The sequence below is a fragment of the Melospiza melodia genome, chromosome 4, assembly GCF_035770615.1.
Source record: "Melospiza melodia melodia isolate bMelMel2 chromosome 4, bMelMel2.pri, whole genome shotgun sequence".
Classification (NCBI taxonomy): Eukaryota; Metazoa; Chordata; class Aves; order Passeriformes; family Passerellidae; genus Melospiza; species Melospiza melodia.
The window spans coordinates 52955958-52972908 of record NC_086197.1 but is presented as its reverse complement, the minus strand read 5'-3'; the positions used below and the strand labels follow the sequence as shown (position 1 = coordinate 52972908).

The following is a 16951-nucleotide window of genomic DNA, read 5'->3' as shown; positions in this document are numbered from 1 at the left end:
GCTTAGAGGGATGGGGAGAGGGCAGCCCCTTCGTGCGTCCCGTGCCGCCGTTTGGTTCGCTGAAGAATCACGGTGGAAAAGGTTTCCACAAAAGCCTTTGGTCTGTGAGCAGAGGCAGATCTAGGAGGGTGGTTGGAGGAGGAGCGCTCACAATAGCCTTGCTTTTAGAGGGGAGCCCAAGCAGGCACTCTCCAGGCTTTCCTGGCTGGAGCAGGATCCTGGCCCCAGCTGGTTACTCCAGAGGGAGGGATGCTGCCCAGCGCTGCTGGCACTGTGAGAGATGGTCCCTCCTTTGGGCATGGGCTGGCGTGCTGGGTTTTCCCCAATGTGCATTCTGCACATCATGAAATCGCACAGCTTTCAAGTGAATGAAGAGCATGTGCGTGAATAAATATTGTTCTTGCATCTTAATTTTTTTAAAGGTGGCTAGAGATCCCAAGAAATTCAATTGGTCAGTGCAGTTACAGAATGTGGAAAGATGCTGGAAAAGATCAGATGCTTATGGTTAAATCCTTTACTAAAGGAAATTAAGCCAACAGCAGGCATACATTGCTAATTTTTAAGGGCTAATCATGTCAGATCAATTTTGTTTTTTTGTTTGACATGGCAGCAGGGCTGGCAGACAGAGAAAGCTACTGGCGTTGGACTTAGTCCCACATGACCTTTACATAAACTAGACAAATGAAAGGTGAAATTAAGAAGGGGCTGAACCCCTCATTGGAAAACCGTATGTGGAACAATTATATCATGCTTTTCTGTGAGTGTGTGTCTGATCTGGAGTCTTAACGTGGTCTGGCTTGCCTGCTCTGCTGTTCTCTAGTGCTCCTCAAAATTGAGGGTAATAAAACAGTGACTGAACATATGTATGTGCAGGGCCTGGCAGCCTTTGGAAGGTAGGATTAGAAATTGGAAAGATCACCGTAAATTCCAGGAATACCCTGAAATCCAACAATGTGAAATTAAACAAAACCAAGCAGTATTAACAAAAGGAACTGTATATACAGTATAAAATGGAGACTAACTGGCTAAGCAGTAATATCCGAGGAAAGATCTGGGGTAATAGGAGATAACAAACTGAGTATGTGGTGCTGGTTTTTGTAATCTTGAAAACCTGGAATGCATTTCCAGGTGTGTCAAGTAAACTGCAGAAGACAGTTTACTTGCGGCTTAATACAGCAAGTGGAGCCCTGTGCCTGCTTGTAGGCACTTCAGGACGTTACACAGTGAAATCTAGAAAATGTCCAGGGAAGACCAAGAAAAGGAGGCTCAAAGAGCCTGACATAATAGGAAAATACCAGGCTTGTTCCTTCTTTTAAAATCGACAGAGTAGAAAATGTGGAGGATGGGGATTGATTATTTACTATGTCCATTGAAGACAGCTTAATTGGTATCAAGAAAGGCTTAAATTGGATATTGTGGAGTAAACCAACATTTTCTGATTCAATGTAGTGAAGTAGTGGAAGGGTAATTTAGGGGATCAGAGTTCCAGTTTCTAGGAGTCTGTAATAACAAGTTAGGAAATTCCTGATGGATGTTTGTCTAAACATGCTCTGTGCTGTCCCTGAGCATGGAGGACCTCTTGACTCCCTTGCCCTGTATTTGTGTTATTTTGTGACAGTTAAAAGCACTGACATTATTCCACAGCCATATGTCTGCTCTTTCTCTAGTTTTTCTGGTTTTTTTTTTTTTGGTGTGTGTTTAAATTGTGAGATAGGAGATTCCTCTGCTCCTATATGATCTTGGAAGTGCCCAAGATCCTTTCTTTGTGACAGCTGCCTCAGCTCTGTTTCTTCCTGAGCATCCTTATTACTCAAATGGTGTGGGGTATTCAGCATCTCTGAGTCAGTCCTTCGTTCTGTCTCAGTAATATCTGCTGTGTATGGACCTTGGACTGGTCTGATGTTTTGATTTCCCTGTAAGCTCTCTGGTCAGATTTCCATTATGAATGTGTTTAGAAGAGAGATCGTTATTATTATTTTTCTTTAATTAACATAAACAAACCTGTCCTTGCTGCCGTACCTGCATGAAGAAAGGAATGAGAGGATTGAGGAGGAGCATTTGCTCAGGCTGGGCAGGGAGTGTGCCTCTGCCTGCCTGTGGCTGGGATCTGCCCCTGTGTGCCTTACACCAAGTCCACACAGCTTCAGCAGGACGCCGAGTAAATGAATGGGATTGCTCTCTGCTCTGCTCTGCTGGCTTCTCCTGCGTGGTGAGTGAGCAGCTCTGCATTGCCTGGGGAAGGATGCTGTGTGCAAGCAGCCTACCTCAGCCAGCCATGCAGATGCTCCCGACAATACCTGGTGGATGGAAGATGGTTTCATTCTTCTTAGTATTAAGGGAGAAGTATTTCCAGCAGTAGCATAATGTTGCTCAGAGTAGGCATTTGCCAGATGGTTTCAGCTCCCCCGAGGTTTTGGGATGTGAAAGGGAAGGGGCCAGGAACACACTTTTGATTCATTCCATTAGTAGATTAATCGGCACTGTCCTGGCTTAATAAGTCTCTTAGATTTCCCAGTGGAAATGGCACATGTAATTCTGCCCAGGTCACGCTCTGCACCCCTGTGTTGGAGCTTTCACAGCAAGATGCTGTGCTGCCGCAGGCAACATCTGCAAAGCAAGACTGGGGGTGGGAGGGGGCAGGTTTTCTGGTGGAGGGAGAGGTGAGAAAAATCTTTTTAGTAGAAACTGTTAAATAATGCTTGTGGGAGTGAAATAGGTTGTCAGAATCTGCTTGGATTCTGCATTTTGGTGGGGACATACTTAAAACATATTGCAGTGATAATTTGATGTTAGGGAGGCCTTTTTCCCCCCTTCCCCCCTTCCATTCTGTATTAATTGCCAGCTAGATTGCATTTTCCAGGAAGTCTGTGATTAGAGGACAAGGGTGCTCTTCCTGATAAAGGTCAGAGGCTGCTGTCTCCAGAGGCTGTTGATAAAATGATGAGAACTGTCTCATGGATTTTAACGGAAAACCTCAGCAGATACTGTGCTGTTATTTACCTGGGGGTGAGGGCAGGCAGTCCCCCATGACCTGTCTCTTCCCACCTCTGTTTCCAAAGGCCAGCCAGTTGTTCAGTGCATTTAATTGCTGCTGCTGCCCACACAAGAAGTTTGTAGCTCATGGAGTTTTAGGAGGAATCTGTGCTTTTAACTCTTGCTGCCTTTGGATTTCAACGAACTGCACTCTGATGTCACAGCAGCATCAAGCTGGCTTGCTGCCAGGCTCTATAAAGGTATAGCATTAGGATTGCATCTCATGAGACCCACTGAAATTCCTTTGCAGATGGATTTTGTTGAGGAGACACTTCAGGTATTACCAGCAAACATGTCTTCGTGTTTTCTGGTCCATTGTTCCTGCTACACCTGGCGAGCATGGGCTACCCTTTCTTACAGGTCAGGAGGACAGCAGCAGCTTACATTGGCAACAGTTTGATCATCATCTTTATTTCTAGGGCACCTGTCACCCTGGCTCCTTGCCATGGTCTCTCTAAGCTAAAACAGTGCTGCTCATTTCCAAGTGCTTGGAGAACAACATCTTGTTTTCCAACCATTTATGGCAGCTAGCTCCGATCCTTTGCGGGGTCTGGAGGAAGACTGACAGGGGCCAAAGGAGTAAATGTCATGAGACTCGAGCTTTCTGTTGAAAGCTGAGATAGAGATATTTTACATCCCGTGGTATATGTAGCCGGATTTAGGCTCCTTGGTATTTCCAGTAGAATGGCATTTCAGAACTGGGAGCTGAACTCTGACAGCAGCGTTGTCCCCAGTTGCTGTCAACTTCACTCCAGACAGAGAACTGCTGTTTTTCTTGAGCAGCTGCTGCTACGGAGCAGAGTACGGGAAAAATGATCGTCACTGAAATAATTTGAAATAGACAGATAGAGCCAGCCATCTGAATTTTACTCAAGAATTAATCTAATCACTGTGTAATATGTTCTTACTGGTTTATCCTACCTAAAGGGCAAAGTTAACTACATTAAGCACAATTTGGAGCATTTGATTTCCTTCAGACTTAGACTTTGGATGCAGCTGACTATCTGTGTACGAATTTCGAGGTTTCTGGGCGTCTCTAATCCAGTTTGTAGTGACATTACCATTAGATAACCATAGGAAGGCCTTTATCTGAAAGGGAAACTGCATTCTTCAGGTCGCACAAGGATGAAAAAAGATTTTTCTGGTCACTGTTGCTTTCTGGAAATTTGGGAACAGGGAACAATTTAATATATTGTTGCTTTGTTATCCAAGTGAGTAGTTTCTCTAGCAGTTACAATACTTATCAGATGGCATGGTTACACTTCAGAGCTTAAATCTGGATTCAGATAAAATGAGACTATATTGCATAGAAACTAGGACACAATAAATGCATGTGTTGACTAGCCATAGTTACTTCAAACCATTCATTTAATCTAAACCAAGTGAGTTGCTACTCATTCAGTCTGTCTTTATTAGAAAGGGATTGGAAGAATAAGGAGGTTGCAATTAATACCTAATGCAAGAGTCTGATTTTGCCAGGATTTGATCAGAAAATGCCACAGAATGGAATTCACAGTATTTTTTCTTTGGGTGTGGGGTTTTTAGGTTTGCTTTTTATCATGGTTGCCTGTCAGAGAAAGAAGGGAAGGTGGATGAACCTTAACGTGAGGTGTTTGAAGGTCACAGTATGTGACCTCACAGACTGCAGTGATGCTGAATATCAGATCTATAGCCAGTCTGCTCCTATGAAAGCCAAAATCCTCCCGATTCAAGTACAATCATTGACACAAATGCCAGTTTGTTGGGACATCCCATGTAACAAAGTGCAGGTGTTTTCCATACTCAGTGCATGTGAGATCTGTTAAATCACAGGTTGGTATCTATCTGTATGCCTCTTGGAAGTCCCATATTAAGTATATACACTGAAAAGACTTTGAAGAATAGATTCTCTCCTGTTTATAAAGTGGGAGACCAGTAGTGCAGTTAGTCTTTACACACACATGCTTTTCTGAATAGTCTTATGCCGATAGTTCCCCTAGGAACCAGTCAGATGGAGGGAACTGTTTGCTGCAGCCATGAGAGTAACCCAGCTAGATGGTAGTGGCATAGGTATGGTTAAAGAGTGCTTTGCTCAGAATGAGATCAGAAAAAGAGTTGCATTTCTGACAGCTGACCTTTGCTGATCATTGTGAATTGAAGTTGGGGATATTATATTCTATAACTAAAATTTTCTGGTAGCTTTTCTGTCATCTCGAAATCTTTCTCTGTTTTATATCTATTTATACCTCTTTTCTTATGCTTTATTAATGCCTTTTACATTTGAGCAGTCTGCTGTTTCTTTATGTGGCTTGACAACTGCCAATACCCTTGTTGAAATATTTTGCTTTTAGTTCTGCTAATGGCGATTTTGCCTGGGTTTTCTTACTCCCGTTATGTAATGGAAGTATCTGCAGTCCTTAACACGTGTGTTTGGTCTCTTCCCACCCACCCATACTTATCACAGGTTGGTGCTGTGTTTCACCAAAGTCTTTTAGCAATTGGGTTTTGTTGTTTTTCAGGAGATGTCATTCAGTGTTTATTGGTGTTAGCTCTTCATTAGCTGCAGTCATTCCTTTCTTCTTTGCTGATTATATCCTTGTGCCATTTCCCATGCTGAAGCCTTATTTCAGGCATTCAGCTATTTTGTCTTCATTAGGTACATAAGGCTGCTAGGGAAAGTCATGGATTATTCTTCTCAGAGGGTCAAATGAAAGAATGTTATTTGAATAAAAGAAGAAATAAGGCATCTGTGACGATAAGGATAAAAAAATGGGCAGAATGTAGTATTTGTTAGCTGATTTCTTCCCTCTCATAGGTGTATTTACAATTTACATTAAGGATTTATTAGTCTTTGAGTCTCTAAGTTGAAGAGAATGCATTTTATACCCTTAAAAAGGGACATTAAAACCCAGTTTTCAACCCAAGCAATAAAGGATAGAATTTTATTCCTCTCTCTAGCAACTTTACTATCCCAGGATTTGTAAACTGCTTTCTAAGCCATAGTAAATTAGATCCCAGCAGTACAGGGCCTCTGTAGATAAATATAGTGGCCATTATACCTTGATATAGTCGTATTGCCTAGGAAAGTACTACTGTTATTGAAAAGGAATTTGCTCAGGGCAAGAAGGTATCCATTACTTCCTGAATAACTCACTAACATTGTTAACCTTCCTTTGCACAAACAAGCCAGGAGGAGTCCGTTTCTGCAGGATGGTATTACTCTCCATCTGTATTCCCCTTTATTATCAACAGACCTAAACCAAAGTTTCAGCATATTAGTAAATGCCCCTGTGGTCCAGGCAAGAGAGCTATGCCCTGTCTTCCCCTTTACCTTCTGTTGCAATACTTTCATCTTCATACCCTTTCTTAATTTCTGCCATGTTGCTGTGCTGATGAATCGCTGATGCAGTGCAGCCAGTTGACATGGTAAACACAGACAAAAAAAAAAAAGGGAGGGGGCAATGATGCTGCAGCTTGATTGATAAGGTTTTGGAAGCAGTTTCCTTCTTGCTACCTGAAGCCTCACACCTTGAATTGGATGCCATCAGTTCATCCTTTGGTATAACTTCCTCTGTGGACTATGAAGAGATGAGTTGTTGATGTAGGAGCTGAGCTGTTTTTTTTTTTTTTGTTTATGACTTCCTCTTCAAAATCCACAGCCAAAGATACACCCTGTTTAGCACTGACAAGTCTAGGGCACAGAGAATCTTTCTGCCTTTTATCAGTTCAGTTGGATATTGTACTCCTGATTTGACACTAAAAATAGACTTTTGTTGGAATTTGATTCTGTGTAATAGATTTCTGGTACTCCATGGAAAAACTGAAGGGAGATCAACTTTTTTCCCTTTATGAAGGTATTAAGGCAGTTATTAGCTAACCAAACTTTAAAAAAGTTATGTTTAAATACCAGAGTTGGAGCTTACTCTGTTACCCTCTTACAAGTACCTAAGTATATTTGCTCTGTGCCATTCAGTGGACTTCAGGCTAGATCCTTGTGTGATAGAATGCAGAAGAAACAGCCTGGAAATCAGGCCTAGGGTGGCAACACAGCAGCAGAGAAGCTTTTTCTTCTGTAGATGTTCAGCTTGCTGGATTCTCCTCAGAAGGTGTTGGAGAATTGCAGACTTCACTCCTGATCCACCCCAGTAAGGCTGACAGGTATAATTCATGGAAATTCCCACTTGGCTGCCCAACTCATGTTTGCTATATCCTGGGAGTGGCTGCATAGTCATTCTGTTTCTGCAAATGAATGCCCAAACTGGAGCTGTGAGAATTCCTTACATCTAAATGCTTGCATGCTCTTCAGTGTTTAACTTTGAATTCTCTGCCTTCACAATTTAGTTTTGTTCATGTGGGTGTTCTTGGTTTTAATTTAAAAGTGTATTTTTGGGAACATGTTTTCAGTGAAGTACCTTTCCTAGTTACTAAGCTTTTTTCTCTTGAAGAATTGGCAGTGCCTTCCTGAATAGTGCTCTTGAGCATAGTTGTGAGGAGAGGAAAATCCCAAACAAACTCAAAAAAGCTTTTCTTGGTATCCATTTCTTTTTTTTTTTTTTTTTTTTACTTTATGTACTTGAATGATAAGCCTATGAATTGAGATCTCCTGAAGTTTATTTAAGGACTTAAATTTAACTACTGTGATAAGTCAGTAGCAGGACAGTCCTTAAAAATTGTTGGGTTTGTTTGCATGTCAGGGTGTTTTATTGTTTCAGGCTTTCTGCTTTTTGTGGAAGATGAACCAGCCCTTGATAGGCTGCTTTAAATAAGTAGTCTCTTTTCTGAAGCCTCCTGTTGTACCATACATGCAGAAGAGAAAACAGGGAATCCAGTTTTCAGTAATGAAATGGGTTGCTCTATAACAAAATGTTGGATTTTTTCTTGTAATATGCCGGCGTTTGGCTTATTTGCTTGGCAAAACATCTGAGAGGAACTGTGGTATTTTTCTGGATGATTTATTGTATGCACTTTGTATTCTTGCTTCCTTTCATAAACAGGATAATGCAGAGTGAGGCTTCCTGTAGTCCTTTTGGATGCTGAGAGGCAATCTACCTTGTGGCTCAGAAATTGTGATAATCACAGATAATCCAGCATCCTGAGCAGAGGCAGTCTCACAAGTGAGCAGTACTCTGCCGCCAGGGTAGTCTCCAGCGGCACCCAAAGGAGCAAACCAACCTCAAAGAAGATCCTCTTATCTCCACAGGAGCTGCATGTGTGCCCAAGGCTGCCTTCTGTGCCTCTCCCCAGATAGCTTCCAGCCCCATCTCTAATCTTCTTTCAAAAAACCAAAACAAACCCCAAATAAAAATCAACCAATCCAACCAAATAAAACCCTCCAAGACACAAGGCATGCCCAAACCCACGACTAGCAGAGGTCTGATTCCCCTGTTCTCTCCCTGGGATCTTCTGCTGGAGTCAGATAAGCCATGGAAAGCAGCCACTGAATTGGAGAAATTTCCCTCTGGGTGCTGCTGTAGAGCATGTTGCTGTTCCAGTCTCCAGTCAGACCTTTTGTAGATGGTTCTTGAAATGTTTGCTGTGGTAGGACAATGACTGAGTCTTCATCCTCAGTCTGAATCTGGCTTCTGCATAAAATGTGGACAGCGTGGCTTTTGGCTGTGAGGAGCTGCTTTCCTTCAGTTTGAAATTAAATTTCCCTGTTCAGCCTTCTGCAATCTCATGCCTTCAGCAGTAGTGCTGCTTTCCTGATGCAATCTTCTGGTATGATGGGGGCTGGCCAAACTCAGTGAGCAGCAGCAAGGCTTTAATAATAATGGGCTGCAAGGAACACCTGCATTTGCTGTTGCCATTGCATCACAGTGGTGCTTTTGGCCTTATGGCAGGTTTGATGTTAGTGCTTGTAGTTAGGGCTTATTAGAGCTCAAAGTGCAGGTGATGCAGTTCACAGCAGACTGTAGAGTGTCCACATTTAAATTTGTCCACAGCTGTAGTACAGTTAAAACCCACTAGTTATCTAGTTGCATCCCTTTTGTTTGCAAGCTTGAGCTAGATAAGAGAGCCACAGAGCTGTTTGTTGAGTAGCTGTTGGAACATCTTCCTTAGTTACTGTTGGAATGGAAGGCATTTTGTTATCACAGACTGCAACAGCTGACTTTTCTCCAAATATAGAACAGAAATACGTATTGAATGCTTTGGCTCTTCCTTCAGTATTGGGAATGTTTCTACCTTTTCCCCATAGTAGCAGATCAATGCAGTTGCTGGGGTTTCTATTCTTGAGAAGCTTTAAAAACACATTATCATCTTCCAGCTCTGACTATGGATTTTACTTCCTGTCGCTAGGATTCCCTTGTAAATTTTATTTTTTCCCTTTCTAATTTCCTTTCTATTTTCTTCTCTCAGCTTTTCTTTTTTTTTCACTTGCTAGAATATATGCAAGTGTTCAAGTGCGGGGATGTGACAGGGAAGCCCGATAAGCAATCTGTCTGTCTAGGAAAAATGTGCCACTGTACCTCTGGTCCCACTCAAGTGCTGAGTATGTACGTAGGTGCATTGCTTTGGTCTCTCTTCTCTTTGCACGTATCCAGATGCAATTGTCGCAATCATTTTAAACTGAGCTACTGCTAATTTCTATTTTTACAATTGATTGCTCTTTTCTGTCAAGATGGAATCTAATATGGACTTACTCATTTTCAATGTAACACTTCTTGAACTAAGAAATTGTTTTATCTAATTTAGCAATATGGAGGGTGTTCTTTGACACCAGCCCCTCTATGCCTCCTGCAACTGTTGTCACATTAGAAATTCCAGATGATCAGATGGGATTTTTTTTTTCCTGTGTTATGAAGAGGTGCTCATCTAGCCACTCATCGTGTGTGCTATCTAATATGATTTCAGTGGCGTGTAGCAGATACATCAGCTCGTACCATTTCTTGAGCTTTATCTCCTAGAATGTTAATCCACGAGCATTTGAAATCATACGCCTCTGAGACACAGTCAGCTAGAAACAGATAACAACTGTTTGAAACTGTGCCATGCCCATTCCCTGCTTGCCCACTCAGATCTTTCCTAAATAGGCTAGAACTTTCTGTAAATTATTTTTTAAGCATTTGTCTTATTTGAAACTTATATGCCAGCAGTATACTTGGGTTGAGTTTATGCACATAACCGAGTAGTCACAATTAATTCTTGTATGTAATTAAAGCTTTTGATACTGGTACAGAAACAGGTATATATATTTTTTTTTTCATTTTTCCCAGTGTCTCTCATTTTTCCAGATTTCTTTATACAATATTAAATAGGTGGTTACTTGCTCCCTTTTTTCTCTTTCCCCTTTTGTTACTTGCTAAGATCTTCCTTACTTCTCTAACAAGCATTAAAGTCTTTGCAGACTGCTTTCTTCCCCTTTCACTTTGATTTACACAACAGACTCCCATCACAGAAGAGGGACCAATGTTTCACTAAGCTACAGTTCTCTGAACATTTTTCTCATAGCTTGGTATATATTAATTTTAAAATCTTTTCCTTTCTACTTTTAATCCTGCTTGAGACATGAAAGATCCCTAAGAGATAATGTGTATTTCCACACACAGCAGACTTTACAAGCTCCCTGACACTTATCCTGTAAACTACTGTTGTTAGGATTATGGCAAAACATTTGCAGGGGATCCTACCTACCTGTATCAGAAGCCTGCCTTAGTCATGTCTGTCTTTGTTTTTCTGGAATAAGATGCATTGATGTACTGTTGTCCTCTTGCTCCTTAGAGAATATTTTGTGTTCTTTTAGAAGAAATTTTTCAGAAAGAAATGTGTTGTATGGATACTCTTAATATACCAGCTAATGTCATTGAAAAATCTGAAAAAAAGCATAATGAAGACCTAATTACTCATCTAGTTGTTCCTTGCCCCCCCTCAATTATATCAGCCAAGCCAAATCTTTTTCTTGCTTGTAATCTGAGGCTAAAATGGCACTGCTACCAGTTCTGCAGCTGTGGATAGTCGTGGGCATGTGTTTCATGTTCGTCGTGTTGGTTTGAGCCTCTGGGCAGCAGCAGCTCTCTTGAAGCAGGGTGGTGGTGCCTCTCGAGTCCTCCCACAGCCTCATTTCCTCACCTGCTGGGTACTCCTCTCACTGCTTGAGAATACTGGGTGTAGAGAAACCTGCTCTTGCAACTCATCAACCAGGGTTCCTGCTCCAGGACAAAGGCATTACATCACCAGAACTCTGCTGCTCTCGGTAATCTTTCTGTGTGCCTTCCATGAGGAGGTGGTGGCCTTGTAGCTACGGTGGCAAATAAATTTTGAGGTACTATTTAGATGGTTCAAGGAGGGTTCATGGGTCTTGTTTTGATTTGGAGGTTGAATGTGACCTGCATGATGTGGAATTGCTGGGATGATTTGTAACAAGCCTCAGTTATTGAAATTAACGAGTAGGCTTATTCTGAGTTTTTATTTTCTTTCCCAGAAGGTGGCCTATAGGATGAGAGCTTGGGGAAGAATTTTTTTTTTCCTTTTTGTTTCTTTTCCTATGTTTTTAATTTGGGGTGTTTTTAATAAATCTTCAGCTTAGTTTTAAGACTCATCCTTTTCAAGTCTTTTATATGAGCTAGGATTTATTTGGGTTTGTTTACCATGTGTCTTCTCACTTTTTCCCCTACCCACAAGGAATCTTGGCTTTCATTTAAATGACCATAAGATCATTTTTGAATTGTGATTCTGGAGCAGAAGAAAACCTTGAAAATGCCATCAAGGTTATCTGGTGCAGAAATGTCTGCTTCAGTCTGCAGGCTGGCTGAACTAGTTGCTGCTGCTGGTGTGACCCTGCTTCAGAGATGTTAACAGAAGTGTCTAATCGTGATGCAAATGTCAGCATCGCTGCTGTTTCGCTTCTCTCAGAGCCTTTGAGAACAGGTTTGTGGATCACATGCTTCACTCTTTGGAGACTGTGGGGCATAGGCTTCAGTGCAGTAAGTGATTTTTAGGAACATTGCTTTTCACCCTCTCAACCTGACCCATTGTGCCAAAAGGTGAGAGCAGATGGGAGACCTGAGCAATCCCAGCTTTCTGGAGGAGCTCTTGCTCCTTTCCCTAAGCAGCAGGGCTTGGGTTTTCTGGGCTGGAAAGAAGTGTTGTCTTGCTTGTCTTTAACCAGCAGATCCCTATTGACTGCTTCCTGGTAATGGGAATAAGCCTTTTCTCCAGGTTTCTATGTGGGACTGCACTGACAGTTATGTATTTATTTCCTTTGAGCCCATTGCCATCCCGGGTGCTCAGGTCTGTTCCTGGGACACGCCTGCCCTGGGGTGTGTCTGTGGCTTGCTGAAGGTGAGGGGAGCCCAGGGAGTGTGGAGCACATCTTGGGTGTCTGGGCTGGCTGTGACAGGGGCCCCATCCATTTGTCACCCCATGTCAACAGGGCCTTGTGTGGAGCCCGACGCGTGCTTTGCTCCAAGCCCCCTGGATTGCATTTAAGTAATCTGTAAGTAGAGGAAGCAGAGGTGATATGTGGAATAGCACCATTTCTATATCTTTAGCTGAGATAAAAATATTTCTTCAAAACTCATTTCCAAGGAGACCAGTACCTCAATGAAAACACTTCTTTTTTTTTTTTTTTACTTTTTTTTTCTTTCCCATTTGAGATGAGGCCATATTTAACTTAGCATTTGGAGCCTGGCAAGGGAAGTCAATTCTTCATTTTGAGGTGGGAAGGGAAGGGGGGAGAAACCCGTTTTCCTAGTTTGGAAGAGCGGTTTAACTGATTAATGAGATGCGAGGTGACACTCATCCTGTGGCATCGCGCACGGGGGATGGGACGGGGATTTGCTCGTGCGGGGAAGGGCTTGCTGGTGCTTGTCGAGGGAACTGGGACGAGTGTCTTTCGCTCAGCGCGCCTTTCCCGGGGCTGCCGCCCCGCCAGCAGAGCTCTGCAGTCCTGAAATTGGAGCAGGCTGGGAGCACAGGGCTCTGAGGGCACTTGCCCCAGTCAGACTTGGGGGGAAGCTGCCTCCAGGCAAGTGGGAACCCGATACACTCTGAGGAACCGGAGCCAGCTGCTGCTTTCCCTCTAGCAGTATGCGAGTCTGTAAAACACTCATGTGGAGCCACCTGCGAAAGCAGATTAACCCCTTTATCTGTCGCTTCTCTTCTCCAGCTCATGCCGGCAGTGATTGCTCTTCCTGAGGGAGCTCCAGGCTGGCACACACGGCTTTTCTCCTTAGCTTCAGGATCCCTGTAGTTATGCCCCTTGATGCCTGTCAGTGGTTAATGATTAAATACAGCTACTGAATTGTGACCGAATTTGGGGTGTTGACTGAGGGGGTAGATGAAGATGTGCATAACCTGCCTATGGCACCCTGCGTGGCTCCTGCATCTACGGATGATTTCTGGAGGAGCAGTTATTGGGTGTGGGGGAATGGGTCCTCACCCCCAGTGACCTTGGAGGACAAGGTCTTTCTCTGCTTCATTCACGGCTACAGTTCCCTTTTCTAAAGTAAGCGCTCTCCAGCACTGAGAGCCGGGCTGCATTTATTACTAACCCCACCCATCCCTGCCTATTGCAAGAATCTTGTGAGGCTGAGATTGTGTTTTTAGAAGCAGAATGACAGAGAGAAATTCCCTGGAGGCGAATGCAGAGTGTGTGCTGTGCACGCCAGTACAGACACACGGGGCTGGGAACTCCCAGGGAGAGATTAAGTGCGAGAGAAGAGCGCAGAGCAGCCGGAGCTGGAAGAGGGGGGTGGAGGAGGCGAGACGCTTCCTAAGCCTCAAACTGAGCCGTTCGGATTTTTTTTCTTTAAGAAAAAAACCAAAAAAACCCACCCTCGACCAACCTCGGTCTCGTCAGTCTTACTGAAGTGCCTCTTGTGTTGCCGGATCATCTCACTGCTGGGTTTGAAGGACCCAGGCTAACATGATGTACCTCTGGGTGAGTAGGAAGCGTGTGTGAGGGCTTGCACACTTTGCACATATAAGGAATGGAAAGCTGAAGGACTCTGCACTAACGTGAGCGGCCTTCACTGTTGGGCTTAGCTCTGTGCAGCCTCTACTCACTGTGGGCTAGTTTTCCCTTTGAAAAAAAATAATATTTTGAGCAAGTACTATTAACTGGGTATCAAGCAGACTTTTCCTGTGGTTATAAGTGCCTCTGGAGAGAACAGTTTTGGGCAGGTGCCTTGGAGACAAAATTTTTGGCATAATGCTGCTCAGTCTCTGCCAACTGAGAGACCTGTGTGTGTATATATAATTTTTTTTATGCATAAAGCTGTTCCCATGTGCCTCTGCTTTATGGGATTTTTGGTGTTACTGGGAGACATCCCAGGTAGTGAAGGAGTGCTGCTGAAAGGGATCTGTAAGTCTCAGAAGGCTGGGAGAGGAGCAGGAAGGGGTTAGATAGTTTTGCAGTTTGGGACTTTGAGGATGAGGGGAGAAGCTCTTTCGAGAAAAGCTGGATGCAAGCTTGTTTTTCCAGAAGTGGCACAGTTACTCAAGTTTCTGGTGGAGTATGGAAAATGTCAGGAAAAAAACATATGTAAAGTGTTATATAGATCCAGCAAGCAAAGTAATACCTTATACAAAGGCTTATATATTTTCAGCCTTTGAGCAAGGACTGGAATTTCCACTGGAGCAGTCAGCTTTTAGACTGCTCAATCATCAACGTATAGTTTTGTCTGCTCCTGGGCACCCTTCATCAGCAGTTTGCCCTTGGGTTTCCTTACCAGATACATGAGGTAAAGAATAGTTGGGTCCCAAGTTTTTGGTTTGATTTGTTTTGTTTTGTTTGGTTTTTTTTTTTTTTTTTTTGTTTTGTTTTTTTTAAACCCTTGTTTGTAACTCAGAATGAGAGGGTTCTCTCTGCCTCTGGCTGCTTTGAGTCCGGCTCCCCATCACTCCCAGGAACAAACACTGGTTTATTTTAGCAACAAAGCAAGCCTTGGAACCCAGGCAGAAGGATTTGACTTCCCTCCTTTGCACATACACACACTATCTTTGTTGCAGGGTAACCTGATTCTTCACAGGGGTATGCACACTTGCCTGGTTTCATCCAGCAGGCCCTGCTGGCAGGCACGTCCACCTTCTGCACTCAGCCCCTTGTCACAGCCTGGTGTGTGGGACCCCTGCTTGGAGTGCTGGTTTTAGGGAGAAAGACTGGGCAGCACCCATGGCTCAGCTAAGATTTGTGCTTGATTTGATGGGTGGGGTGAGAGGAGAAGTAATTCAGCCAATGCTGCTGCTGATCTTAGATAAGGAATGAACAATGGAGATGTTCCTTACTCTGCTGAAATGGGGAGGATGAGTGTGGGAGCAGAGGAGAGCTGCCCTGCTGTCTCACCTCCTGTGCTAAGAGGAGTGTGAGCACTCTAGTATAAAATATAGGTGTTAGCCTGCCTAAAGACCAGCTTTGGCCCAAAACATGAAGCACTGACCTGGATTCTTAAAAGAGGGTTGAGTTTTGGGATGCTTGCCTATGGATGAACCCCATTGGCTGCTGCTTCTGCCTGCACCCTGAACTTCAGGCAGCACTACTGCTGTGTTTGCATTGCAGTTAAACTTCAGAGAAGTGGAGAAAATAAGTATTAAATGCTTGAATAGCTGAAGGGATTTTAAAGTCATCATCTGGGCACTCTGCCATGATAATTAAAAAAATTAGTGAATTTTTGCTATCTAGATATGATCTTTCCCTTCTCTGTACAGGTTACACTATTTCTTTCAGGGAATCTCCTCCTTGGACCTTTCAGGGACCTTTTCCTCTGTGCCCATTTATGTTTCTGCTTTAAGCTCTTTTTATCCTGGCAAGCTACATAACCTTTAGCTGTAAGAACAAGGAGCCTCAACTGACAGATCTGGTTTGGTGTGGGGTTTGTTGTGCCTCGGCTGTGCCAGTTTCTTGCTTCCCTGCTCACAGGTTCCTCTCTGCCTCTCATTCTCTTCTTGTTGCCTGTGCTATCTTTTTTTCTATTCTGTGCCTCTTGTCCTTGGGATGTCAGGACTTCAGTAGATGCATGGAGATTTGTACTGAGTCATTCCTTAATTCAATGCATGAAGCTACATTAATGCAATGTTAAATTTGAGGTTTTAAATATGCAAGTCCTGAAATCCAGAATTAAGATTCCCACAGCAACCATAATGTTTCTCCCCCAGCCCCCCATCCCCCCGGGGTGCATGTTACAGAATTATCTTCTTTGAAGTGATTGTGCAATATTGAGTGCTGTCAGGTTTGACAAACAGTAAAATAAAAAGGATAATGCACCTTCCTCTGCAGCTGTGGTGTGGATACTGAACCTAGACATACAGGCTACCTGCAACATCACAGTCCCTGATTATAATGCTGTCTCTGGAATGAAGTGGTGGTGTAGCCTTGGTTCAGTCTGACATTCCTGCTTGCTGAACTGTATTCCCTCGGGTGAAACTTGTTGCAGGATACTCTTAAATATTTGAGAGCCTTGTAGACTGCGGGAGATTGTGGGCTGTGGAGAGCTGGGGAGTAGGAAACTTAAAATATCTGTTGTGATGACCTAATGCTCGGCATTGTGAGCGCAGTGAAGGGAGCAGACTATGTGTGCCATTAAATATCAAGAGAGACTATTTATCTTAACACTTTCATTGTGTAGGATGCAGCTGTATAAAGTCTTTCTGAGGCAGAGATGATGTGATAGTCTCTCTGATGTTGCAAACTGAGTGTATTGTGTGTTGCAACTCAAGGTGGGTATTTGCCTTATGTATAAGAGTGCATATAGGAGTTCTGTTTTTGCAGGCAAGTGTTTTGTTTGTGGGGGTCCATCTAACTCTAGTTTTGTCTCTTCTCACACTCATCCCCATTTGTGTGCAGCTGTCTGGGCTCTTGAATTGCTGAAGAGAGCTCCTAGTCATAAGTTCTCTAAATGGGACATGGGTAATTTGGGCTGTGAAGGCAAGAGGGTCTTTGTGCTGAGGGCGATCAGGAGTGACAACATGGGGGCAGGTGTTGTGCTGGTGACAGCCAGGAGCA

General features: G+C 43.3%; 1 protein-coding gene across 18 annotated transcripts in view; it reads left to right on the top strand.

Annotated features, from left to right (window-relative positions):
- RBFOX2 (RNA binding fox-1 homolog 2) overlaps positions 1–16951 on the top strand; it is a 170300-nt gene that overhangs the window by 42905 nt on the left and 110444 nt on the right. The window contains exon 1 of one of the 18 annotated variants that reach the window (XM_063154419.1): positions 13580–13891. The exons of 16 other annotated variants lie outside the window; for them this stretch is intronic. In XM_063154419.1, coding sequence (XP_063010489.1) covers positions 13877–13891 — 15 coding nt within the window. In that variant the 5' untranslated portion in view covers positions 13580–13876. Of the gene's footprint in view, positions 1–13579; positions 13892–16951 lie in introns of those variants that run through there. One more of the 18 variants, XM_063154424.1, reaches the window with a different exon arrangement.